Consider the following 27533-nt stretch of genomic DNA (forward strand, 5'->3'; position numbering starts at 1 on the left):
TGTGGACGAGAACTAACAGGCTACACCAATGAACTAAATACAACAAAAGATGTGCATAATGAATTTTACCAATGCAAAGTCATACGGTAAAAAGATGTGTGCTGTGTGTCTAACATTGACACATTAAAACAAATATTCAGTATTTTCCACATTTTCTACAGCATTTTGTTTATTTATTGTGACCTCTATCACCCTCTCTCAGCGACCAGTCACATTTTCACAGTCAAGACAAGTATGCTAGCTAATTACACAGATACAAAAGAAACATGTGGTGATAGGGAATATATGATGAACCAAAATGCTGTAATAATAATACTGCTTTGTCATTTGCTGTTTGGCTGAAAACAAGGCTTTTTTACCTTCATAGCTGAAATGTGTTGCAACGCTGGTCGCTTGCTCATAGTGCCGTCCTCCATTGTTGAGCGGTTGAAAATGCAATGGGAGTAGGTGGGGGGAGGAGATTGAGAGCATCATGAAATGGCCAAGGAGTTTTTGTTCCGAAACAGTTCAGGCCACAAATTGAGTTTTGAAAGCCAGAAATTTCAGCCCCTGGCAATGTATTTATTGAGTCATCGGTATTGATCAAAAACCCTATCAACCCCTCACAGATAAATGATGGTCATTTTGTACTAATACCAGTAAAACTTTTACTTATTGCCCCTTTATATATATCAAAATTATTATTATTTTTTTTTGGTATTTTGTAAGCCCCCCTTTTTTAAAAATGGGTTATTTAAGCTTGTTAATTGATTTTGTCCATGTAATGTTATTTCCTTGAATATTCAAATGCCAGTTTGACATTTGAAAGAAACCTCTAAATTGTGATGTAATCAAGACATAAAACAAGAAGCGGATACATTAACAGTCTGGGCTATAATTTGCATGATTTCATAATAGCTGTAATTGTATGCAGTCATAAAACATGTTAATATTGTCATATTGGCATACTGTTACAGTGTTTCAAAGTCAATCTCTAATTCACTATCAATGGACCAGCTCTATCATTTGTCTCTCAATTACATTGACAGTCTTATTTCTAGATTTGCCAGTATGAATTTTAGTTGTGTTCTAAAATGGTATCTAATTAGAACTAAATTGAATATGTTTCCAATTAAAAGCAACATATTTGTTGTCATGAAAAATAAGTATACAATCTGTTTGCCTTCTGTCTGTCAATATCCATTTTGAAACAAAATAAAAAGGCTTATAAAGAATTGCTTTTCATTTTTTGGAAGTCTGCCTAAAGTAATAACAAGACTAGGTTGACCTAAGGCAAGCCGGGCCAGGAATGTCTGGCCTCTTGGCTTTCACACCCTAGTATAATGTGTTCTGAACTGCCCTCTGCATTGTAGTGAAATACAACTTTATTGTAACACAAACAGTACTAACAGTGCAAACAACGCGATATCACGTATACCACCATAACTGTGTAGGTCTTCACGTGTAGGTCAGACAGTTAGCTACTTTCACTCTTCTAGGCCTGTCCCATAGGCCCGGCAAAAGATTGATTAGTAGGACTGGGTGTTACAATCCCTGAAGTTTCTGCACTACAATTGACTTGAGTGGGGTTGTTCTTGGAGATGACCACTAGATGATGTTTCTATCAATATGACACATCTTCAGTTGTGTACCTCGGCGTCACAGGGTATTTGGCCTTTTATCACAAGACACCCTCAGCTGAGGCACGCCCACCACAGGCTGATCAGACCTGGGTGTGTGTCTCATGGTTAGTCTCTAGATGGTCACTTGGCAGCCCAGACAGTATCTCTTCTTTTCAGCAACAGCCAGTGACTGCTTCTTTCGGCGGCATTGGCAAGTGCTTTGATTGCCTTCCTATGGGCCTGCCCTCTGACTCCTACTTCCCTCAGGAGCCTTGCGGTGGAACTGGCTACAAAGCCCCTGCAACCCATCTCAACTGGACGCACTTTTACATTCCGGCCTCACACCTCTGCTTCGGCTGCAAGGTTGCCGTATCGCAGCCTTTTTCGTTCATATGCCTCATCCACAGCATCCTCCCAGGGGACCGTCAGCTCAATGATGAAGACACGCCGGCAGGAGTTGGACCAGAGGACCAGATCCGGTCGCAGGTGGGTTGTTGCAATCTCGGATGGGAAGGTGAGTCTCTGGCCTAGGTCAACACGCATTTCCCAGTCCCTGGCTGCGTTCAGTGGGCATGAGTCGGGAGGCGAGGGGTTAGCCCCCCGTTTCTCTCCTTCCCGGATGAAGGATGGTAATTGTGGGAACGACCTGACAGGCATGGCGTTGGTGGTTACTCTCTTGCACTCAAGTTCAGCTGCCAAACACCTCAGCACTTGGTTGTGTCGCCAGGTGTATCTGCCTTGTGTTAGGCTGGTCTTACAACCAACCAAGATGTGCTTGAGGGTTGCCGGAACTGCACACTGGGGACAGGCTGGATCCTCTCCCAGCCAAAGATTTAGGTTTGTGGGAGAGGGCAGGACATCATATGGCTCTGAAAAAAAGGTTGCCCTCTGTAAAATACGGTTGCAAAATATGAATGTGGACCTCTTCCATGAGGGCGGCACAGTGTCTCAGTGGTTAGTGCTGTCACCTCACAGCAAGGACTTAGCTTCAATTCCCGGCCCTGGCTCTTTCTGTTTGGACTTTGCATGTTCCCCCCCGTGTTTGTGTGGGTCTTCTCCTGGTGCTCCAGTTTCCTACATTACAAAGACATACAGGTCAGGTTGATTGGAGACTCTAAATTGCCCATACGTATTAGTGTAATTGTCTGTCTGTGTTATCCCTGTGATGGATTGGTGACTTGTCCAGAATGTTTTACTGCTTTCCGCCCAATAGATGCTGGAACTGTATGCTCACTAACTGGAAATGTATCACCTCACATTATAGACACAGTAAGGTTCCATGAATAAAGCTAAGCAAACACATATAATGGTAAATAACTTGATTGTTGTACTAGCAATTAGTACTAGTAATTACTGATGTGTGCACTGTAAAGAAATTTAAGTGAGTTACATGCTGGAAGGACTATATCTCCCAGCTGCAGCCTGGGAGCACCTGGGGAGCCCCGAGGAGCTGGAGGAGGCTGCTGGGGAAAAGGACATCTGGGCTGCTCTTCTTGGCCTGTTGCCACCAAAGAATTATACTGTGTTCTGCAGAATATTTTGAGTTGTAGGTGCAGTGCAGCATGGCAGATGCAGCTCTGCAGGGATCGGCTTCACCAACTCCGCCTTCAGTGATCCAGAAAAAAATAATTACCGTAGATCTTCATCTAGAGCTGATGAAGATACGGCTTTTTTGTTAATGGACAGGTAAAAAAAAGAAACACATTACAGAAAAACATATTACAGAAATAGCTGTAATGTGTTTATTGCATTAACAATGACCAGATTTTTTTTTTAGAAGATCCGGGCTCATTTGTGACTCAAGTGTCTCAAAATGATTCAGTGCTGCATTATGAGTTCAGAATTTTAAGTTATTCGTGCTACTAGGCATACGTGCCGAAAACAAGCAAAGAGCTATTATCTATTTTCCATAATATTGGCTTCCTAAACTATAACTAGGAAACTCTGCTTATCCAGAATCTTAAGGCAACAACAAGAACTGCCTCAGCAAACACAGTTGTTTGCAGGCCATTTGTCTCACTCATAGAAGACAGTTATGCATTGTCTATATATAACTCCTTTAGTTACACCATCTGGTTGGTGACCAAGACCCTCAAAGCATTTCCCATGACCCAGTCTAAGTACCCAAAACTAGGATGACTTGCAGATTAAGGATTCTCATTAAGAGGTTGAACAGAAGTGATGCTGTCTGCTCACCATGTGGAACATTAAGATAAAATTGACCTTGGAATCTTTGATTCATACAAAACCAAAGAGCCACTTAGCACACTGATGACAAACACTTAACAATGATAAAACACTCAACAATGATAAAAACAGACAAACATGACTTTCCCTTATTATCCATGTGAAATAGCAGAATGTAGGAGATTGTTTACACGCAGATACAATCTTCTCTGTGATTCTTATTTTTCACTGTTAAGTCCCACCAATGTCCATGTCAATTGTTTACTTAGGCAGCTGTTAAGCTCAACAAACATCATGTGGTTTTGTCTTCCCAGAGCCTCCCCAATGTGAACTTGATTAAAATGAAAACCACTCGATTTATGATAGAAGACTCGGAACTGGTTCCGGCCAAAGCCAGCTGTTGTGGTGCTTGGGCAGGGAATTTCTCATCACTGCTATAGTTCACCGCAGCATTGGTAGCAAACAACCTGCTCTCTCTACCTGCTTTCTATGGATTTCTTTGTTATAATCCAACACTAAATATTTCATGGGCTGACTGGTAAGTAAATTACTTTTATCTGAAAGAATAAATACAAGAAAGCTACAATTGCTATTCTTGTTGCAAATTATGCAGTAGTCTCTGATTTTCCTTTGTAATTGACATGCACACTAATAGATCATGTAATAGTAACATTCAATAAAGAATGTAAATTGTTATGATTTCAGCCAATGCATAGACTCTAAACATTAACTCCATGAACTGTACTACTTTATGGGGTATTCATTGTGAGTTATAACCCCATTCCTGTGTCTCCCAGAGCCAATGGCATTCCCCTATGAGGTTCTCATGCTGCAACTTCTCCTGTCCTGGGTGAGTGAAGTTGAAGGTTCAAAGTTCACCCTCCTACTGTCTCTGCCTAACACCTCCGTGCCCTTTAGTGTGGGCAGGATTGGGGCAGGTGCCCTCATCGCCATGGATACTGTGAACCAGAGCCCCGACCTGTTGACAGGTAAGTGCTATATGCAATACCAAGCTAAACCATTCAATGTGCCAGTTCACAGTGAATCTCCGTTCAAATTATTTCTAGGAGGCTCATGTAGCTATATTTACGGAAGAGGATTAGGGCCATGTGAAAAATGTATTAGATTTCTGATTTTAATCTCAGAATTATTTTAAATTTTAGTTTAAAGTCAGAATTCTGAGAATGAAGTTAGAATTCTGAGATTAAAGTTAGAATTCTCAGAATAAAGTCAGAATTCTGAGAATAATCTCAGAACTCAAATACATGTTTCACATGTGGCTCTAATCCTCTGCTGTATATATTAAATGTGTAGACTGACCAGCAAGGGTCAACTCTACTTAGTAGAGCACAGCTACATATGCTTTGTCAAAAGGCTAATAAAGACATTGAGATTTCAATCTCCTCTCTCATATTAACCAGTTATAATTTTAAATGCCATACTTGTCTTCATTCAGGTCACAGCCTGGAGTATGAGTATATGGATGATGAATGCTCTGATGTAAATGGTCCAGGAAAGATAGTGGAGATGCAATATAAAAAGAAATACAGTGCTTTCATTGGCCCCAGTTGCTCCAATGTGAGACCTTAACTGTTTTCTGACTTACAAAAATGGCATGAATTCAACATTAATAACATTCTAACATGCATAAGTCTTATAGATTGATTTACCGATGATAGCCTCTTATATACCTTAGGTATGTGCCATTGCTGCGAAGCTTGCAGTCTTCTGGAATATACCTGTCATCAGTCCCACATGTGCAGACCAGCAGTTCCTCAATAAAACGGTGAAATAATAGATTTTCCAACAATAGGAGTGCCATGTGCAATTGAATATCCATTACACTTTCATGTTTAATGTTCTTTATTTTTTTCTGTGAGAACAGGGATATCAAACTCTTACTCGCGTCTTTGGCCCCTTCACCAAAATGGGATCATTCTTTGTGAAGATCTGTGAGAAGTTTGACTGGAAGCGTATTGGTATCATATATGACCCCAGCCCAGTCTGGACAATCCCAGCCGAAGGAATCAGGTAACATAAAATAAAGGAACATACTGTTGATCATAGAAAATATCATATCCTATTAAATGTTTTATTTTGTAGCAAAGGGTATTAATTTAGATAATGAGTGCAGTAATTATTCATAGTAAGTTTTAATTCAAAGCTTGCAAAATTTATCACTGATTCTTGAGAACTGGGACAAACCAGGTCTTAAAAAATATAATTTAACATGTTAAGAAATCAATATGTTTACAGAACAAGTTTCCAGCTATCAAGCAGTGTTTCGGTACAACCTCCTGATTTTACCTTTTTTTTTTTTTTTTTTTTACAAAATCCATGTCATTACAGTATTTACTATCTAATTGCAGTATTTAATAGTAATAAAGGTCATGTCTGATTTAAAACATAATATCTGGCAGTCCACATTTGTAAAGTAAACACCATGTAGGCTACTGGCCTACAATAAAATAACATTTTGCTAATATGTTTTTAGTGTTTACAAGTGTACATCAAATCTCATAATAAGGAAACATCAGGTGTATCTGTTATGTATATGTGGAAAAATAGTTTTTTAAAGTATTTTTACATTAAGTACACATGCAACAATGAAACATGACAAGACATTAGTATTTACTGTGGTCATAAATTATTGTCAGGCCACCATAAAAGATGCTTTGTCACCGCCATCAAACAGAAAACCTGGCAGTGTTGATGGTGTTGACATATCATAGTTGTGCAGCAATATAAATTTATTAGGTCTAAATCAAAACTTGCAAACCTATATGACCTTAATGTATAAACACAAGTGAAACATAGAGATGGCGTCCTGATGGTTATAGCTGACCATGTGGTCTCCTGACTTTATTGTTTTTTTTTGTTTTGTTTTTTTTGTTTTTCTTTAATACCTGACAGTGCTGATGAAAAGGGACTTAATTTCCCCTCTGATGAGATGTAACAATCATTTAATTTATCATTTATTTTCAACAAGAATAGCACTTTTATTTGTGGCTCTCACAAATCAGTGTTTTTCAAATGGTGGACTGGAATGAAACTCTTCATTTACAGCTTGGAGAATATTTTCTATTTGTGCTTTATTTATAGGTACCAAGCTCAGATTTGTAACATCACGGTGGCTAAATATGTAGAGTTCCAAACTCCTTTTGGCCAAGATAAAATTTCCCATATACTGATGGAAGTAGCTAAGGTCTCACGCAGTAAGTAATAATCTTATCTGATATGAGCCAACCTACACGGTATGACTGTAACATGGCTAATCATAAATTCTTTACCGAAAAAATTATCACGTTGTGTTGATTTTACTGAGCACGTTTATATTTTCCCAAAGTACCCACTTGTACAATGTCAGTGATACCAGTGAATGCCTGAGGCAGGATATGTTTCTCATCTTTTCCTAGTTATATTCATCTCAGTGCGAGGAGAGGCAGTCCGGAAATTCATGATTCAGGCCCACAGGAATGGGCTGATCAATGGGGACTATGTCTTCTTCTGCTTTGAGCCTTATCAGCTACCGGAGATATTTGGCAAATTTGACTGGAAAAGCGGTTAGCATTCTGAGATAATGGGTTCTATTGAGTAGAACAGTCTCAATTAGATGCATTTGTTTAACAAACAGTAATGTTTAGAAAAGGGTTAGAACTGAAATTGTTTTATTGAAACTGTTCTCATGGAGCAATCGCTCTATATGCATTACACACCCGTCCCCCATTTGAAATGATTAAACTGAGTGGGGCTGTGTTTGCAGGAGATGAGGAGGACTCTGTGGCTAAAAAAGCATACCAGGCCTTGTTCCTGTTGTCTCTGTACGAGCCTGATGATCAGAGGTATTGGAATTTCTCCTCTGAGGTCATTCGTCGCTCCAGAGACAACTTTGGTTACAGATATGCTACTAATGAAAAGGTGAGCTTGAAAAAAATGGTCTTTCTTATTGTCTCATAGTAAGTTCCAAATAGCATCTTGGACACAAAAGAGTGAGCCTTTGTAATTGTTCTATGGCAGGTGTCAGTGTTGGCAGCCATCGCCCATGATTCAGTGTGGCTGTATGCACAGGCCTTAAATGAAACCTTAGCTGAGAATGGAGACCCTTATGACGGCTTCACCATCACCCGCAAAATGTGGAACAGGACAATCACAGGTTAGCCATATCATTCAATCACATGCAAAATGGACCAATGATTGTGAAAAATGTTGCTCCTTACCTCGAAATTACATACATAAAACAAACCATGATGAAAAATATTGTGATTGCAAGGTGACAGTCTGTATGCATTGTTACCAGGTATACAGGGCGAAGTAACAATGGATGTCAGTGGAGACCGAGAGTCAGCCTACATGATTAAGCACATCCAAGGGGAGGACGGAGAATTCAAAGTAACCTATCAATATTTTATCATTTATAGCTGTAACGGAAAAGTGTGTGAACTCCATGCAAATTAGTGGTTGTTTTTGGCCTATTTTCTTTTATATCAGTGGAAAATATCCCAATGTAAATCCCACATGTGGAGCAGGTTGTATCACAAAAAGGTACTTATTTTTCATTATTTAAAACAAAGGAATCATCAAAGTTGAAGTAGACCCACAGATTAACCTCTATAATTAATTCCTCATTCAGACCAGATTGTGAGTCTTAGTACTCTGGTAATGTGTGGAATACATGGGTGGCTCTCAAAAGCATTCTTATTCATATTTAATTCTTCAGAACAGGGTTCTGAAGAATTTTGGTGCATTGGTGCCGGTCCACATTTCCTGGAAGATTTCAATGTCCCGGACAAATGGGAGAAATTCCGGTCAAATATTATCTGTGTTTATTGAGCTTAAAGGCAAGCGATATAAAAAATGACATCATCAAGGCATGTAGATTTATAATATTTTTTATTGTAAAGTAGGCTACTTTTGCTTATACATTATATTCCAAATAAAATAAATCCTGTCAATAGACTCACGCGCATAACGCTATCTCTCTCAAACACACACACAATGTTACCATGCAAAATAGAAAAATAGGATCATCTACTATGAAAATTTGCACTTTACTTTGTTCCTGACATGTATTTTGTTGCCAAATAGCCATATGCTTTCACCATTACGCAGTGCCAAATGCCAAAAACTACGTGTCCCTCTCACCATTACCCAATGCCAAATGCGCAACGTGCATGTCCCGTTAACCATCATCACACATTGCCAATTGCTAAATACGCAACCGACAACCAAGAAAAACAACACAGTAAATATGTAAATAGCACAGCCCAGCAAAAAGTCATGAAAATAAACTGCAAAGGCATCTTACCTTCACCCGACGCACAACATAGGCACACCTGACGCACGCACACATCGCCCTTGATTGGTTAATACATTACGCTACATTCAAAACAATTTAGTAAATCCTCCCCAGTTGTGTCTCATGTCACTTAAATCAACTCACGTAGTACAATATTTATTATTACTTTACTGAAAGAGACTCAAAGCTACTCAAAGCTACTTGTCGGGAGCAGGTCGGGAGACAGACTGGGAGTAGAACTCAACCTGTTGCTGTAACTCAGTCTCAGTAAAACAAGGAGCACAATGTTCCAATAATTGTGCTTAGAGGGAATTATTTTCACCAGACATTATGACCGGAGAGATTTAAATATGTCGGACTTCAACAGATTTTACCGTTAAAAAACGGTAATTACCGGATAACGGAAACCCTGCTTCAGAACCGTTGAAACCACATTCACTTCCTATTAGGGTGTAAAGGTTTTCATGAATTTCTAAACCTTGCTAGCATCTTTTGTCTTTAATTCAATGTGTCAATTCAATGTGTTAGTGTCCACTGTTCTTATAATGAATGTGTTCTTTCTGAACATGTAAAGTAAACATCCATGCTCATGAATACCCTCCTGAACAGGTTATAGCCAACTACTCTGGCACCAAAAAGGAATATGAGGCAGTAATGGGAATCCAAATCATCTGGCCGGGGGGGAGAAAGAGCCCACCTAAGGACACACCTGAATGTGGCTACAACGGCGAGTTCTGCACTGGTAATATATTATTTTCTCGGACGTGCTGTGGTATGATCAGAGTTGTGAATCAGCAAATAGCTTTGGAACCTTTTTAAATTGTTATTGTGGGTGTTCCTAGAGTAGCCAGAGTTCCTACAGTAATGACAGTGTTGTGAAAAAAATCTGGGGCCAGTTGCATAAACAATGCGAACACACAAAATGTATGAATAGACTACACCACTTTCCACACAAAAATCTGAATTTATAAAAACAAGTATGTGAAGAATGTGCATACCTCCACAAATGTTTTACAACATGCGTACCCTAGACTTTCAGGAGTCATCCGATCTGAGTGTGATAATGTGGTAAAGAGGAGGATAACGTCAAAGAGAGAATTTTGACAACGTTTCAACTGGAGCTTTGATCTTTTCAGTACACCATGTTAAACTAGAAGCCTATTAGGTCTTAATAGAGTTTAATGATGATAACATTTATAGATGTATGTGTGTGATTATCATCCTTTTTCCAAATTTTTATTCCAGCAAGAGTAAATAGGTTTACTATTGTCACCAAATCATACATACAGTATTGTGGAATAGCACACATATTGGATGATAAATTAGACCTACACATGTCTCATTAATCAATAGGCTGTCATGGTTCATAATAATTTGTAGCACATAATGGCTGTGCGTAACGATATAATGGCTGCTTTGGTGCTATTAGAGCACATGCCAGTGCAACACTAAGGCTTTAGTCTTTAGAGACTGCTGATTTTCTGGGCTTAATCATGACTGGCATTTACAGTATACAAACCAGGTGAAATAGTAGTGTGTCGACATCCATTTATGGCTAATTGTAGGTGTGGGCATTAGCTTGAGCACGTGTGCACAGTTTCATAATGATTGAGATTTATAAAACATAACAATGCATGGCGACCATGTAAGCTGGGTTGTATAAATCTGACAAAAAGACTGTGCATGTATGTTTCCAATGTAGTGCATACACAGATCTTTAGTCTTGAATCTACACACAGTTTTATATATCTGGCCCCTTTTTTCCCACACCTCTCTATCCATACCCAGACAGAATGGTGTGCCTTAGTTGGTACAGAATGAATAAATCCAGAATTTACAATTTACAGTATTTGTACTCACTTGCATGCCATGTTCATCACGGTGTACATGCAATGGGAATGAAACACCAGAAGAGGGCTGCATTACCCCATGCATCATCCAAAACTGTGTGTGTGTTCTGCTTCCAGCCCTGAAAAGCTATATTTGCAGACTGTGTGTGCTCTGCTCTTAGTCAAGGTCACACAGCCCATCACCCCTGGCCATGGACCTGACTTTGCTTTGATTAAAAAAAGAATAGCCAGAGAGTGCAATTTTAGATGGAAACTGGGAGAGAAACAGGGACAGAACGGGAATGAGAAGGACGGGAACAATAGAGAGAAAGTAGAGATGGACAAGTGAGAGAGGGGACTACCCAGGAGAGCATACTTTAAATTATTAATCTGTATCTTGGCCAAGAGGAACCAATTCTGGGTTTCTTTAATACAGTTTTATTGCAGTCGCCCACAGTTTACAGATAGATTATAGATTGGAAATTATTGTGAAGCAGAGTTTTATTCCTGTTTCTTCTGTTATATTTCTGGGCTTTTCAGTGGATTTAGTTCACACACATAATGAATGCTATCCTTGCTGCTGTGTCCAGCTTCCCTTGGCAGTCATGACTCCATACTGATGGGCCTGGAAAAATGACAGGAATTCACAGTTGTTTGGATTTTTAATTAAAGTTAATGGGGGATGGAGGAACATGCATAAAAGCAAAGGAGGCTCTTTTCCCTGAATGAAACATTCATAAAATGTAACCATCTCTTGTTGGCGTAGCAACCGGGAAAGTTGCTATGTCTGTTATTAAGATACTGAGGTCGCTAAGCAAAATGTCAATAAAATGCAACTACAATTAGATTAGATTAGATTAGATTAGATTAGATTAGATTAGATTATAGCCGACTTTATTGGCTGTTTGCATGGAAATTTGTCTTGAATTTGACCAAAAACAATTACAGATGCATGAAAAGACAACCTAGCTAATTTTCTCAAGCGCATAGTTTCCTTGACATCCTTAGTTATGTAGGAGTTGTTGTTTGGATATAGCCTCACTGTTTTTGTGGGTATTAGTGACTGCACACAGGAATTAATATGATCTGTGGTCATCATGTATAGGGTGTCTCCTTTAATCACCTCCCACACTGTACATTCAAGAGATGCCTTCAGCACCTCTTTACTGTCCTTAGTCCACAGCCTGACCACTTTTAGGCCAGGTTTCCTGATTTTAGCTTAGTTCTATATGTATGAACAAGATGCACTACATAGCGGTCTGCGTTTGATATGGGTTGTTTACACCTGGATGTACAGACGTTTTTCAAATTCATGTAACATTTATCCAATATATTTCCCCTTCATGTTTGACAGTTCATGTATTGCTGAAAAGTGGGCATTGTACTTTCCAGCACAATGTTGCTGGAGTTTGTACACACACTCTGCAATTGTTGCTGTGGCCCTAGAGGCTCTACCACTTGGTGGAAAGTACACAACAAAATGATGCAGCCAAATTCCCTGGGGAAGTAAAAGCTCTTAACCCCAAACACAGGATTTCAACCTCTTTGTTGCATGTGGTGTCCTTAATGGTGTATCAGTGGCACCACCACTAATCTTTAATGCAGACACAAATGCCGCCTCCCCCTGTTCTTTCCGAGTTCCCATTCCTGTCCACCCACACAAGAGAGAAGCCATCAGTATCACACAATGAGTCTGGTACTGATGAATGCAGCCCAAGTTTCTGTAAACCACAAGAGGGATGCTTCCCTAAATTCATAAGAATACCTTGAATATGCACTCCACTCCTACTTTGTTAGCGATGGAGCTCGAGTTGGAGAGAATAATTGAGGGCAAGGCTGGTAGAGTCCCTCGTTACCTCAGTCCTCCCAGCTTTCCAGTTTCCTTCTGCAGCCTGAGATTTGCCTCAGCTCCACTGGGATGTAGCACACACAACTAAAAACACAACATCAAGTCTATTGTTTGAATAGATTGAACAGAGGAATACAGAATATTTTGCACAAAGCCCCTCACTCCTTTTTAACAGTTATGATACAACATACAAACATGCATACAAATTATTATTGAATAATTTACACTATATCAATTACTATTGATAAAATGTAGGGTTAGGGTAATAATTATCTACCATTTATTAATGATGTTAATGATAAAGTGTGTTATAAAGTTATGTGGTGTTTGTTCCTGTTTCAGAACGAAGGCTTCTGATTGTCATGGGAATGATTGCTGGTGTTTTATCCACAGTGACAGTTGTTGTTTGTTTGCTCTACAGGTACTCCACACACACACACACACTCACACACACACACACACACACACACACACACACACATACACGTGCTTGCACACTCATTCAGTAGGGTATTTAGAAATTTTTTAAACTCATTCATTAATTTATTGAATAATTCCTCTATCATTCTATACCCTAGGCAAATCTCTTACCTCTAGCACTACTCTCACTCTCAATAAAATCTGAATACGTGAGAATTCATTATATGTTTTAGAGCTATACTGTATATTGAGAATGAGCAGGACAGGGGTCCTAAGAGGCTTTCCAGCTCAAATCGCCCTTTCATGAGAGAAACTGACTTTCCTTTTCTCAAAGAATTGCTTTACTTTACTCTTTGAAGTGAAAACTTGAATGCTGGTATATGATGTATCACTACAGCACCATGTCACGTCATTTCCAAATGAAGTGTTAATAAGGTGGTGAACTTATTTCACATAGCTGAAAGAGAAGCTCCCTGAAGCAGTTAGAGCTCCATTTGTGTCCATTTTAATCTGTACATTGTTATATGCCAAATTTAATATGTGGAGAATACAGCTACCCAGCTAGCAATTTTAGATTCCAAAAACGTTCTCCTAACATTCTCATTAGGTTATGAAAACGTTACTTTTGACATTTTTAGCGGAACGTTTAAGTGTTCCCAGAATGTTCTTTGAACATGTTCTAAAAACATAATGTTCTTTCCAGAGTTAGCAGAATGTTATTTGAACATGTTCTAAAAACGCAATGTAACAATAATGTTCTGACACAACATTCCTATAACGTTCTGACACAACATTCTTAAAATGTTTTTACACAACATTCTTAAAACTTTTTTACTATACGTTTTTTTTTTATGTTCCCAGAATGTTCTTTCCTTAGTTATGGCCATTTTATTGAAAACGTTCTTAAAACAAAGTGACACAACATTCCTATAACATTCTGACACATAATTAAAATGTTTTTAAATGTTCCCAGAATATTCTTTCCCTAGTTATGACATTATTTCACATTTGGAACATTTTCAAAAGTTCCAAAAACATTCTCTTAAGTTCTATGAATGCTTTCCTAGAACCTTCTTTGTACCTGGTTTCAATAGTGTTTCTTTAATGTTGCACTTAACCTTACCTAATATTCCCTTAGAGCATTTGTTTGAATACAAAATATGTATATAAAATGTCAATAACTTATATAATATAGTAATCTTTTTGTATCTCCTATATTAGTCAGACCTATGCTAAACTCCAACTAAATAAAAAGTTAATTTGTATCAACAAATTCATTTAACAAATCAAATAATTTCAAAAAATAATTTATTTTAAGATTTTTTCAATGGGGGTGGGGTGGGATGTGTGAGCAAGTGCATACAGGTGTGTGTTTTTGTGTAGAGGTGGGGTGGGATGTGTCTGCCAGAATGTATGTGCGAGGGGTTTGTGTGTGTGGTGGTAGTATATCTCTTTGAAAAATGGCCAGGTGTATATGTATATGCTTATGAGTCAAGCAGGGCTTTTGTCCTTTTTTCTGTAGTAGTCCATTAGTTTTTGACAGCTGAGGACAAGCCATGACAATAACGCAGACAATAACATGAGATAAACAGAAGAGGCAGAGAGAGGCAAAATGTGGCAGAGAGTTGGGGCCACAATCTATACAATATAATACAACAATATTGATTTGAATGAGTAGATGAGCAAGTTCAACTTACCGTAAGTTTCTCAAGGTGATTTAGTACATATCCAAATATTGACAATCAAGGCTTCTCTTAGCTGGATGCCTGAATGTTCCACCTTTGTTAACATGTAACGTTGCAGAAATGTTGTGTAAAAAACATTCTGTAACCTGTGCCCTAGACAACGTTCTCAAAACATTCTCAGATTGTTGCAGTCAGAAAGTTCCAGTTTTGTTAACAGGTAACACTGCAGGTACGTTATGTAAAAAACATTCTGTAATCTGCGCCCTATACAATATTCTCAAATCATTCTCAGAATGTTGCAGTCGGAACGTTCCACCTTTGTTAACATGTAACATTGCAGGAACGTTCTTTGATATAATATAATAAACATTCTCAAAACGTTCTGTGAACATTGCAATCAAAACGTTTCTCCTGTAACATTGTCAGAACTTGTAGGGAATGTTATGTAATGTTATGGGAACGTTCTGCTCTAGCTGGGTAATTAGTACACAGTATGCACTGTGTTCAATATGTGTGATGGACGATTATGATTCTGTGTCAGTAAGGCAGGTTAATTAAGTTGGCTAGCTGCCTTTTCTGATAATTCAGTTCTATAAAATTGTAGGTTATCTACACTACCAGTCAAACGTTTGGACACATCTGATTGAATGGACAATGTTTTTCATTATCTTAAAGCCATTTTGAACTAAAGGCTTTTGCTTACATGCTTGAAATTTGTTTCTTAGACAAATATAGATAGTTAAGTTAATGCCTGTTTATGAATTACTTTCCAAAGCCTTTGCCTTTCCATCAAGGCAAGGATGGCTACTTTAAATATAAAATATAAGATAGTTTTGATTTGTTTAACTTTTTGGTCACTGCATAATTCCATTTGTGTTATTTCATAGCTATGATGTATTATTCTAAAATGTGAAAAATAGTAAAAATAAAAAAAAATGTGTGTGTCCAAACTGAGTGGTAGTGTACATGAGTGAATGAAAATGCTCTGGATTCTTCAACTGAGGTTGTTTTAGTAAACTTTCTCAATGTTTAGATTTGAACCTAAGACCAGTCTATGGAGTCTATACATAATTTCATATGCTGTATTTATCTGAAGCTGTTTACGTGAGGAAGTCTAACCCCTTCTTGTGTTACAGGAAGTACATTCTGCGTGTGAGACTCCATGAGAGGGTGAAGCTTTGGAAGGTTGACCCCAGTCAGGTCACACTAATGGCCTCCTCCCCTGCAGGCAAGGTCAGGAGGATTGCGTGTGCATGCATGCATTTTGTCTTGCTGATCCCCGTTTCTATTTCAGTGCCCAACGTTTACTACTTTCCTCACCAATGAACATAACATGACATTCCAGGTGTCCTATCCAAACTCCAAGGCCTTTCACACACACTCGATGGAGTACATCCTCACCAGCATGACAGACAAACCAACTCACAGAACAGGCATCTACCAAGTAAAACAAAATTTGTTTTAAGTTTTAATTTTTTTTTAAAGTGTTATATTTTAATTAGCATGAAAGACAAAAAAATCCTTAGCGTCTGAACTGCAGTACTTTTGATATTCAAATCTTCAATGCAGTGTTTGTTAAAACAGTGTTTCAACTATCTATTCCTATTTGAATTACCGTGCTCAATTTGTGCCAGCTTGTGCCTTTTAATCGTTGTGAATCAAAGTGCTTGATTATTTATTTCAGGAGAGCATCTGCTGGGTGCGTTTCCTAACCGTGAAGAGTGTGTGTCTGAATGCAGAGCTGTTGTGTGAGCTGAAACAGGTGAGAGGGAATTATCAAAAGACAAGGCAAAGCTTGAAATGTGTACTTTTACAAGTAACTATTCTCTCACAAGCATTGCTTTACTGTGTGCGCATGTTTGTGTTTGTGTGAATGCATGTGCCTAAGTGTACTTGTGTATACATGCATGCTTTGGTTTTCAGGGATGTAGAGCACAGTAAACCAACCTAAACCTAAAGAAAAGTAGAAAAGTATCAAAATGAGCTATATAAAGGGAAAAGGGAAAAAGCATGAATTGTTTTTTTATTTGTATTTTTTGGGGGGTTTTATTTGTGGTTGTTTGCTGTATTATCACCAACTCCACCACAAAATCACTTTTAAAATGCACTGTCTGTATTTATTATTATCACTTGACCTATAACTTTTTTATTTCCCTGTTTTAATGTTTGTATTTTTAACTTTGTTGACTTATTTTATGTGAAGCACTTTGTAACAATGTTTTGTTAAGTGCCATATAAATTTAGTTTATTATTGTTATCAGGGTTTACTAACTCCTTATTTACCACTACATCACTGTTTGTTTTAGTGCAGAGACTTGAGCCATCCAAACATCTGCAGGTTCATTGGTGCTTGCCTGGAGACTCCACAGCTCTTTCTTATTATCGAGTATTGCCCTAAAGGGAGCCTGCAGGTAACCCCTCTCTCTCTCTCTCTCTCTCTCTCTCTCTCTCTCTCTCACACACACACATTATGGTGTGGGATTTCCACCATAACCCCAAAGAACTAGTACCTGGATCGCCTACCTGGATCATCTATGCTACACACACGTTCATGCTTTTTACATATCAAAGGATGTCACTACATTATATGTCAGATTCTTGGCAATATTGATAGCGACATTGCTCTGCTTGTTGCTTTCGAAGTAAATGTTGTGGTTCGGGCATCTGACCAACTGAGTTAAACTTTGGCAGGAGAGCTTCGTTCCAAATTGTCAATCAGCTGTGTGCCGATTGCCGCTGGGTGGGAAGGGGAGGGAGGGGTTAGAAAGGGGCTAAGTGCGTCCGTCTTCTTATTTTTCTTCAAACTTACCTACTGCGGCTTTAAGTACAAATGAGTGGATTCATATTTATTCACAAAAATCCCATTCTCTTTGTAAACAAGCGTGTTTAATGTCAAGAGCAGTGAAAGGTTTAAATTGTTCTTAGTGCAAATGGTGAGGCTAGAAAGAAGCCTTTGCTCTTTAATTCTGAGGGACTGACACCAAAACATGACGTTTATGGTTGATGTTTTAGATAGGTGAAGGTTTTTCTGCAGTCCAGAAAATGACAGCACTGACAAAACTTGAAAAAACTTGGCAGGGGAATTACCAGCTCATAAATGTGAGTATAACAGTTTACATAACTTACATTTAATGTTACAGTCGGTGTTTGGCTATGAGTTGTATTGTGGGCTTGGGCTACATCAGTAATGATAGGGCCACTTCATCAACAGCAGATGTCCATTTTTGATGATGGAGTAGCAGGTAAAATGGCCTCCACGTTCCCTCGCTCCCTCCTGTCCTCCACTCTGTTCCTCCCCTCATTTCCTCCAAGTTACTTCCTGGTAAGAGAGGAGTGATAGTGAGGAAGGGGAGGAAAGGAGGAAAAGTGAAAAAGCCTTTGGATTCACCCCAAGTGAGGTCATTGGCTGAATGTCATTAGTGAACGTTTTATGTGCCCTCCTCACTCTGCACTCAGTGGGAATCCCCTGCAACACCCAGATGTGTTAACACATCGTTTTGGAGTGCCGACCCATTTCACATCAATGTTCCTCCTCTGTTCAGGTGCAGACTCCAGCCAATTTCTTGATTTGGATTTCCCATAATTCTTTGCGAATTAAGTATAAAATGGCCTAAAATGTTGAATATTTTGTTGACTAATGGCGAACGTAGATGGAGACAAAACTATATATACATATAAGTGATTTTAATCTTAATCCCTTTTAAAGTATATTTTATTCAGATTGTTGACATAAAGTGGCACGGTTATGATGCTGTTCTATTCCCGTTTTTACACTGGTTCACTTCTCCTCCGTACGAGTGTCCCTCCACATGACGTACATAATACATCACACGGAGGCTGCCTCTCAGAGTGCAGTGAGGGCTTAAAGTTTACACACTCCTGAAATGAGATTCAGCAACCAGGACTATCACTCACAGCAGCTGCGCGCCTGGGAATAAGACACACCTGCTCATCATTACTCTGACTGATCTACTTTGCACTACATCAGTTGCATCAGTCTCTCCTCAGCCCAGAGAGCGTGGAGCCGTAGACTGAAGACTGAAGAGGAGTGACCAGGATGGTGAGAGCAGTGGTGGGGAATGGCACGGGCAATATAGGCAGTCGACTAGAGCGGCAGCTGGCTAGAGGCACCATAGTGCTGTTTTATTTATTATTATAGGATTCGTTTCAAAGTAGTTCCCTTCCTGCACTCCACTCGCCCCATCAACTGTGTCACCCTCCTCCTCCCAGTCGGTGCTGCCTTCTGTGCGGACAGGAGCGCGCTGTCAACTTGAGGGTTGGAGGAGGGGTGTGTCAAAAAGCATTGTGCTGTACAGGTTATATCAAAAGTGGTCAAAACACAACATGCAAGCAGGGAACCAAATACAACCCCCACCTCAGTCACTCAGTCAAGCATGATGGTGACCGGTGATTTAGAGTTCAGTTCCAAAAGAAGCAAAAAATAACCTTTATAATTACTCCTTACAGCTTGTGCAGCATAATCCTGAAGCCAAATGATCGCACAGTGAGTGCAAAAAGGCCTATATTTACACCATTAGTTAGTGCAAATTTTCATTACAGCGCTTGTTTTCGAAAACGTTTTGTCACTGAATAAGCTTTTTTTGTGATATGCTATTGCCAGACCAGTATGCTGTCCATGGTTCTGATTCAACTGTTTCCAGACTGTTTATGTGGATATGTAAATGCAAGTAGCCTAATTTGTAGCTTGGATTGGGAATGGTCAATCTGATCTATCACAAATCTTGATGCTTAAGTAGGCAAAACAACAAAAATAACAAAGCAGTTGAATGATAAACAGTAACAAAATATAGGGTATATAAAAACATGACAGATTTCTTCATTGTGAATTTAGTGCGCTTTTATGCACGCACTCATCTCTCATTTCCTCTTATTCCTTGCAGTATTATATATCTATATATCTATATATATATATATATATATATATATCTATATATCTATATATACATATATATATATATATATATATATATATATATATAGATATAGATATATATATATTAGTATGAAATAATAGGAAATAACCGGCAAGTTTACGATTAGCTAAATGTTAAAAATATATCTACAACAAGCTCGGTCCACTAAATCCTTCTTGGAATGTGTTTTTTCTGCACGTCTCCTCTCTTCCTACTCACCCGACACATATGAACTGCTTTTTACAAGACAGTCTCCTTTGCCTCGTTCATTGAACACTTGGCCACCTGGCTTTGTTTACCTACCTGGAGCGATGGTGGCGGGGAATGAGCCATGCTTTGGCTTCTGCTGCTCCTGTTTTAGCCTTCATGCAGCTCACATGCAAGGACCATGATGAAGTCTCCCCTGCACACTGTTTTGTGAAGCTGTTTGAATCAAATTTGTGCACTGATGGCAGCCAAGTCGAGGATGTTGTAAAACCAGCAAGCGATGAGACCTAGACCTAGAGAATAGCAACAAAATTGATGGAAACATCAGTGCTGATCACAAATGAATATACAATGCATACATTATATAATTGTACAAGTTTATTATGTTTTTATACAAACCTTAGTGCAGTTGTGCATCACAGTCTGTTTTTTTCTTTTGGTCAGGACCAGTGGATCAGGATGCATTATGCTTAAACTTGAAATATGTATTTTATTTATTTGTATTTTATTTATTTTGTTATAGCAGATGCGCAGACGTTACCAAGGAGATAACTATCAATGTGGCAACATCCTCTAATAAATAAAAATAAATAAAAATAAATCTAGTGTAGCCTAAGCGTAGTTCAGGCGTCCTTTACACACTAAGACAATGCTAAGACTCTCCTAAATGAGAGACATTACGCCAATGACACCTGCCCTACTTATGTCTACTTTGTAAGTTTATGTAAAATTTTTCCGTAGTCTTAGAAGTTTAGCCAAATCTTACACATTGATTAGGTGTTCCAGGTACACACACATACACAGTCCGGTCACACATAGTGTATAGCACATTCAGAGAGAGAGAGAAAGAGAGAGAAGTACCCCTGAACTTCCGAAAGTGCATGTTAACTGTACATGACCTCACCTTTTACTACCTGCTTCTCTAACTCCAGGACATTTTACAGAATAGCTCCATCAAACTTGACTGGAGCTTCAAATATTCCCTGATGCTGGACTTTGTAAAGGTATGAATGTTCTTCCCATTTTTCATGCACTTTCATGTTTCCAAATTATACTCATTAAATCATGTCTTACCTCAATAAAAAATACAGGACTACAGCCTTGGCATTGTATATCACGTGTATATCACCTTTGAGACATTGTATATCACAAGATTGGATGTTTTTCAGATGGCCACATGAAATCAATGTAATTACATTTCTACACCACTGAGCATTGATCAGAACCAGGACCCTTGTCAATAATTGTTTGATATGAACATTGATGGTCCTTGACCCCATCTGTCTGGTGTGTGTGTGTGTGTGTATGTGTGTATGTGTGTATGTGTGTATGTGTGTGTGTGTATGTGTGTGTGTTCATCCGTAGGGAATGGACTATCTGCACCGAAGTCCTCTGCATTCTCACGGTCACCTTTCCTCCTCAAATTGTGTGGTGGACAGTCGTTTTGTGTTGAAGGTGACTGACTATGGTCTGAGCCACCTCAGACAAACACCACCCAGCCTGGAGAGCTTGGACCCTTCCTCAGAGCAATGGACCAGTGAGTAGACAGGAACCGGGATGGATGGAGGTAGAGAAATAAACTAGGAAGATGAGCAGAGGAGAATAGAAGAGAGTGAGAAGGATAGAGGGCAGAAAATAAAGCTAAGAGAATTATCATTGTCATCATTATCGTCAGTGTTTGCTTGTCTCTTCATACACAATAACTATCATACCCCAGTTCACAGTGTGGGTGAAATACAGAACATCACCATGTAGGAATGGACAGTTCCACATTTGTTGGAGTTGAGTCTGACTCCGACTCCTTGTAATGGAATTGATGGAATTGATTCTAAATTGATTCCAATTCCAAATGAAAATCAGCACAAAAAATACACAAAAATATTTCTGAAATGGATCGGACCAAGTCAATCGAACACAGATTAGTATAGATAGGCCTAAATCAGAATGAATTATTTACAAATTTGTTTAAATTAAACTGTTTCTTCGATTCCAGAGTTTGGAGTCGAGATTGCAACAGGAGTCAACTCAATTCTGTTTATTAGTAGAACCGAATTAGAATTCTCAGAATCGACACGATGGAATTTACTCTTTTGGAGTCGACTCTCCATCCCTATCACCATGTTAGTGTATTAGAGACTAAGAAACTGAGTCTGTTGTCTCTGTTTAAACAAAGAACTTGCTGTGTATTCTCTCCCGTCTCCCTTGTTGCTGTGTCTCTCCCCAGCCTTGCTGTGGCGGGCCCCAGAGCTGTTGAGGGGCAACATGCCTCCTTCTGGCACCCAAAGAGGTGACGTTTACAGCTTTGGTATCATTGTTCAAGAGGTGGTCTACCGCTGTGGCCCCTTCTATATCCCCAACCGCAAGCTCAAGGCACAAGGTGGGCCTGATATCTGTGTGTGTCTTTTTGTTTGCTCCCTTGTGGCATTGTTGATGTGTGTTTTGTGCAATGATGGGAATATGTGAAGTGCCATGTAGGGTAGCAGCAGTAGTGTGCATATATGCATGTGTGCATGTGCGTGTATTTGTGTGTCTTCTCTACTATTTCTGTCTCTCTCTTTTTCACCCACTTCCTTTCTTACACAGCTACATGTGCACACATACATGCACACAAACAAACGCATTCACACGCACATACTCAGTACTCATACAGTATTTACAGCGTTTCCCTGTCCTCTTGTTTCTTTCATCCCTTCCCCCACCTTTCACAGAGATAGTGGAGCGGGTGAAGGCAGGTGTCTGCAGTCCTCTGCGGCCCCACACAGACGGGAGCCAGTGTCCAGAGAGCGTGGAGAATCTAATGACTTCTTGCTGGAGCGAGCGGCCCGCTGACAGACCCGACTTCTCCTCCCTCTGCCTCGTCGTCAAGAGGCTCTGCCCCACTGGGTATGGAACTAGGAATCACACCTTATAAAGTTTTATTCCCTGTTGAAAATTTTTGGGTCTGTTTCACAAATCTCTCTTGCCAGGCTCAATAAAGAAACATTCCAGTACATTAACTCCTGGAGAAATTCTGGACCTTACAAGTGCAGATTCTGCACAGTCCCACAGTGTTTTCATGGCGATGATAAACACAGTGGTTCTTTCTGTATATGACGAGAGGATTATGTGAGTTTACAGCACACGTGTGCAGTTTCATAGTTAGTTACATTTTCACAATAATATAACTTTTATCTCCTTTTATTAATTAGATACAGTTCAGTAAAGAGCAGATATGATTTTTAGAAACAAGTCTCATAAGATGTACACTGTGAAAAAGTTTGTCACAGATAAAGAGGAAAAATGTCTCACTCTTGACTTAGTTGACTGACTTTGACCTGAATTTGACCTGAGTTTGCCTTTTGATGGAAAAACACAGAACTGTTCTCTAATATGGATAAGAGCAAGAACACACTGTATGTTCCTTCTTTTTTTTTTTTTTTTTTTTTTTTTTTTACCAAAGCTACCACACTGAAATAAGGTTCAAAACTGTTAAAGTGCCACAGTTCTTGGCTACACTTGTCAAACTTATGAAGTGTGATTATGCTTCCTGTAATAAAGGAGCTGTGAGTGGTCCTATTGAGTGTGTAATTAAGTACAACAGACACAGGAGGAGGCCCCTTAATACAAGTTAGCAATGATAACTCTTAATTGGGCAACATGCAAAGACAGACATGACAGTTTTAAAGAAAGAGAGAGAGAGGGGGTAGAAAGAAAGGGAGGGAGAGAGAGAACGAGAGAGAGGGGGAAATGTGTGTTGGGAGAGATAGTGAGATGCGATATAGAGAAAGTGAGATCGAATGGAAAGAAGAGAAAGCAAAATATAAGGATACAAATGCTACTCAAACAATCCGACACCTAATTTTGAAGTGATTTCATGTCACAGTGAATATTCATAAAATATATCATAAAACATTAGTAAGTCAGGTCATCATCCTCTCTCTTGTTTCTCTCTCTCTCTCTCTCTTTCTTTGCCAGACAAAGAAAGAGAGAGAATGAAACTTCTTTCTTTGCTCCTTGTGAAACTCTTCAGTCTTTGTCTTTTGATTCAACCTTTGCCCTCTTGTTTTATTTATAAACTAAACAATTAGACAGCAGAACCATTCTGGATAAATAAATGCATTTTTAAGTTCATGCTTGCGTATGTGTTTGCGTTATTAGTGGAAGCGACAACATTCTGGACAACCTTTTGTCTCGTCTGGAGCAGTATGCCACAAACCTGGAGGAGGTGGTGAGCGAACGCACTGCCCAGTTTCTGGAGGAGAAGAGGCGTGCCGAGGGCCTACTCACCCAGATGTTGCCACGGTGATAAAAATAAATATGGATTTTTTTTTTTCTGTGTGAGGCTCGGGATCATCCTCCCTCTTGTTTCTCTCTCTCGCTCTTTCTTTGCCACACAAAGAAAGAGAGAGCGTGAAACTTCTTTCTTTGCTCCTATTTATTCAAATCTGTCTTGCATGCCTCTTTTTATGTCTTTGTCTGCCTAGAGCATAACCTTGGCCTCTATCTCATATTCTTTCCTTTTCCATCTAATGATCTTATTGTTCACCAGAGGTTTCCCGCAACACAGCACCTACACTATGTGACTTATACTGTACTTTGGTAGGTGACAAAGTGGCAGCACATAGCAACTGTAAATCAAACATTTAAGGATTGTTCCTTGCACTTCTTCCATATGGGAGTTTGTTTGCTCATGCTCTCCCTGTATTTTTAGATCTGTGGCTGCACAGCTCATTGATGGGAAGACGGTGCAGGCAGAAACCTACAACTGTGTCACCATCTATTTCAGTGACATAGAGGGATTCACAGCCATGTCGGCCAGAATCACACCTATGCAGGTGACCAGCTGACTCCGGACTTGTAGGGCAAATACCTTTCTGTGAAAAAGATGAAAAGGTCTAAATAAGAAAATACAACAAAAAGAAAGTCTCAAGTCATTCAAACAGGTTGAACTAGTTCCATTTACTGGGACCCTATGTTGTACAATTATATTAACAAAAACCTTCAAATGTATGGGAAAGTCAACAAACAACATGGGATCAGCGTAGGCCACTATGTATCTTTGTGGCTACAGCTGCTGTGAAGCACAGCAGGCAATGCCCTGAAGCCTCATTTGGGTGTTAATGGTAATATTGGGTGACAAACAGCATTATTCAGTTTTATTCAGTGTAAAATACTAGGGAAGACCTGATAAGGGTGCTTGATAGGCTTAAAGGTTAAGGTTAGGTTAAGGTAAAGGGGAAACTAGAGAAAAGGATTATTATTAATAAATATGGGGTAGAACAGTTGGAGTTTATAAGAATTGTTTATACTTGTGAGCTTGCATGCATGCAAGTCCATAAATATACATTATGCACTTAAAATACCTTTCTTTCCTTCAGGTGGTAAATCTACTGAATGACTTGTATACATATTTTGACAATATCATTGACAACTATGATGTTTACAAGGTAAACTAACAATTTTCTGCTAAAAAATGCTCTACCATACATTCCATTAAAAAAATTACAATTCTGAGCAATGAACAAAAGATCTCAATTTCTAAGTTTAGAATGTATTTCTGTCCTTGTTTTCCAGGTAGAGACCATTGGAGACGCCTACATGGTAGTGTCTGGTTTACCTATCAGAAATGGGGATGATCATGCTAAAGAGATTGCCCGAATGTCTCTAGCAATACTAGAGGCTCTGAGGCAGTACCAGAGCCCACATGTGCCACATCAGCAGCTCAAGGTTCGCATTGGCTTACATTCAGGTAATAAATAAACTCCAAAAGCATTAATCAGATTTGTCTCATTACTCATGTAATGAATATGAACATATTGAGAATAAATGTACAATACAGATTTTATTTTTGCGTCAAGGCTCTGTTTCATATCACTCCCTGCACAGTATAATTTAAAGCCAAGCCAAAAGTGAGAGCAGGGAGAGATCAATTGATTAATTAATTCTCAATTGATCAATTAAGATCAACCCCCTGTGGGGAACCATAACGAAACAGAGCCACCTCTTGGATGCTGAGGTGGTGATGGGGTGAGAGAAGCAGCAGCAACAGTGGCAGCAGGGCGAACAGCAGGAGAGAATGAGCAAGTATGTGCTCTGATGCACATGAGCAAGTGAGTTTGACAGCTTAAATAGACCGCCCAATCGGCAATGGCAATAACCGAGCTCAGCTGACACATCAACTGATCCAGAGCTGTTGCGCCGACTCGGGTGGGCTGCCTCAACTAACTTTGCCAGCTTCTCTTCATTTATTTCTATCAACGAAATACGCTGCCTTCCAGATATGTAAAACGACAAAAACCTAATATAACGCTACACTTGAAACATTAACGATAGAAAAGGAAATCATCATGGCTATCTGTAAACAAAGCGTCATTCTCTGCTTGTTATTCTGCTGTTGTCAGGACCTTGCGTAGCGGGTGTGGTTGGTCTGAAAATGCCCCGCTATTGTTTGTTTGGGGATACGGTCAACACTGCATCAAGGATGGAGTCGCATGGATCACGTATGCAGCCTCCATCATATGTTTATTCACAATACACTTTCCTGAACATTTGATTAGATAAGTGGATAAACAAAAGATATGGGAATTTGACTTGATCCTTTAATGACAGATGACAGTTTCCTCTGTATTTGATGCCAACAAACTGCAAACTACTTTGCAGTTAGCATTGCAGCTAATTAAGTAGCTCAGCAGGTGGGTAGGTAAGAACCTTAGGTAGTTAGATAGTTATGTAGGCAGGCAGACATGTAGGTAGGCAGGTAGTTAGTTAGTTAGCTGTATGTTTGCATGTTGTTGGGTCTCCAATAGCAGTAGTGACAGTTTCCTATTTGATTCTCAGCACTAAAGATCCATGTAAGCAGCTCCACCAAGGCTCTTCTGGACACATTCAGCACATTCTACTGTGAGCTGAGAGGAGACATCACCATGAAGGTACAGTGAGGGCCTTGTCTGAAAGTTTGGGGATTTTTGGAGGTATATATTGTGGTTCTGGCACTTCCGTGGCATCTGTGGTTTGAGACCTCTCCACCGTGGTTGTCAGCTTCTTGGTGCTACAGTAGAAAAATAAATGACTGCGTTAAGATGGGGTGTAATGCAGTCACACTAAAAATACCATTTGCACATTCAACAGAAGACTTCCTCTTAATTTAATTTTTAGACATATGTACAGATTTTAGCTTTGTCACTTGCTAGGTAATTGGAGACAAAACAAATGGAACCAAGTTGAACAAAAAAGCTTATTCCTTTTCTCAATTGGTTTGATTTTAGGAAGATAAACAAGGACTTTACACAACATTCTTGTAAAAGATGTCATTTTAGTTGACATGTTTAGCTGAAATGACAGATGAAAATATTTTGGGTTTTGGACTTGTTATTGATGATAATATACCTCTGTCACATTGATCATTTTCTCTCTGTCTCTCTGTAGGGGAAAGGACTTGTGAGGACATTTTGGCTTTTGGGAGAGGAACTGGGAGAGTAAAAATGTTCTATTTTTATCTAAGAAATTTAATTGTTTGTGTCTTATGCATTAACATGATTGACATGTA

The 27533-nt window shown here is 39.2% G+C and overlaps 1 protein-coding gene across 1 annotated transcript; it reads left to right on the top strand.

Annotated features, from left to right (window-relative positions):
- The first annotated feature begins 2511 nt into the window (after nt 1–2511).
- Nucleotides 2512–27466, top strand: LOC139656348 (atrial natriuretic peptide receptor 1). The gene is made up of 27 exons (XM_071533897.1): nt 2512–2555; nt 4206–4243; nt 4655–4777; nt 5245–5366; nt 5485–5574; nt 5674–5819; nt 6891–7003; nt 7205–7351; nt 7552–7706; nt 7806–7941; nt 8086–8177; nt 9694–9826; nt 13105–13183; nt 16004–16100; nt 16552–16629; nt 17174–17278; nt 20941–21012; nt 21374–21545; nt 22233–22385; nt 22717–22891; nt 24146–24289; nt 24699–24822; nt 25366–25434; nt 25562–25736; nt 26389–26487; nt 26825–26916; nt 27413–27466. The coding sequence occupies exons 1-27, from the start codon at nt 2512–2514 to the stop codon at nt 27464–27466; spliced, it is 3027 nt and encodes a 1008-aa protein (XP_071389998.1).
- Nucleotides 27467–27533: the final 67 nt, after the last annotated feature.

The sequence above is a fragment of the Centroberyx affinis genome, unplaced genomic scaffold, assembly GCF_046629955.1.
Source record: "Centroberyx affinis isolate AG114_WGS23_722 - 3 ecotype Tasmania unplaced genomic scaffold, CSIRO-AGI_Caff_v1 ptg002453l_1, whole genome shotgun sequence".
In the NCBI taxonomy this organism is placed as follows: domain Eukaryota; kingdom Metazoa; phylum Chordata; class Actinopteri; order Beryciformes; family Berycidae; genus Centroberyx; species Centroberyx affinis.

Bases quoted from the DNA above. Each gene is read 5' to 3' on its own strand.
- LOC139656348 (XM_071533897.1), top strand. From the start codon at position 2,512: ATGAATGTGGACCTCTTCCATGAGGGCGGCACAGTGTCTCAGTG. The intron at 16,101-16,551 runs GTCAGGAGGATT...TATTTATTTCAG, and splicing joins CCTCCTCCCCTGCAGGCAAG to GAGAGCATCTGCTGGGTGCG. The intron at 24,290-24,698 runs GTGATAAAAATA...CTGTATTTTTAG, and splicing joins CTCACCCAGATGTTGCCACG to ATCTGTGGCTGCACAGCTCA.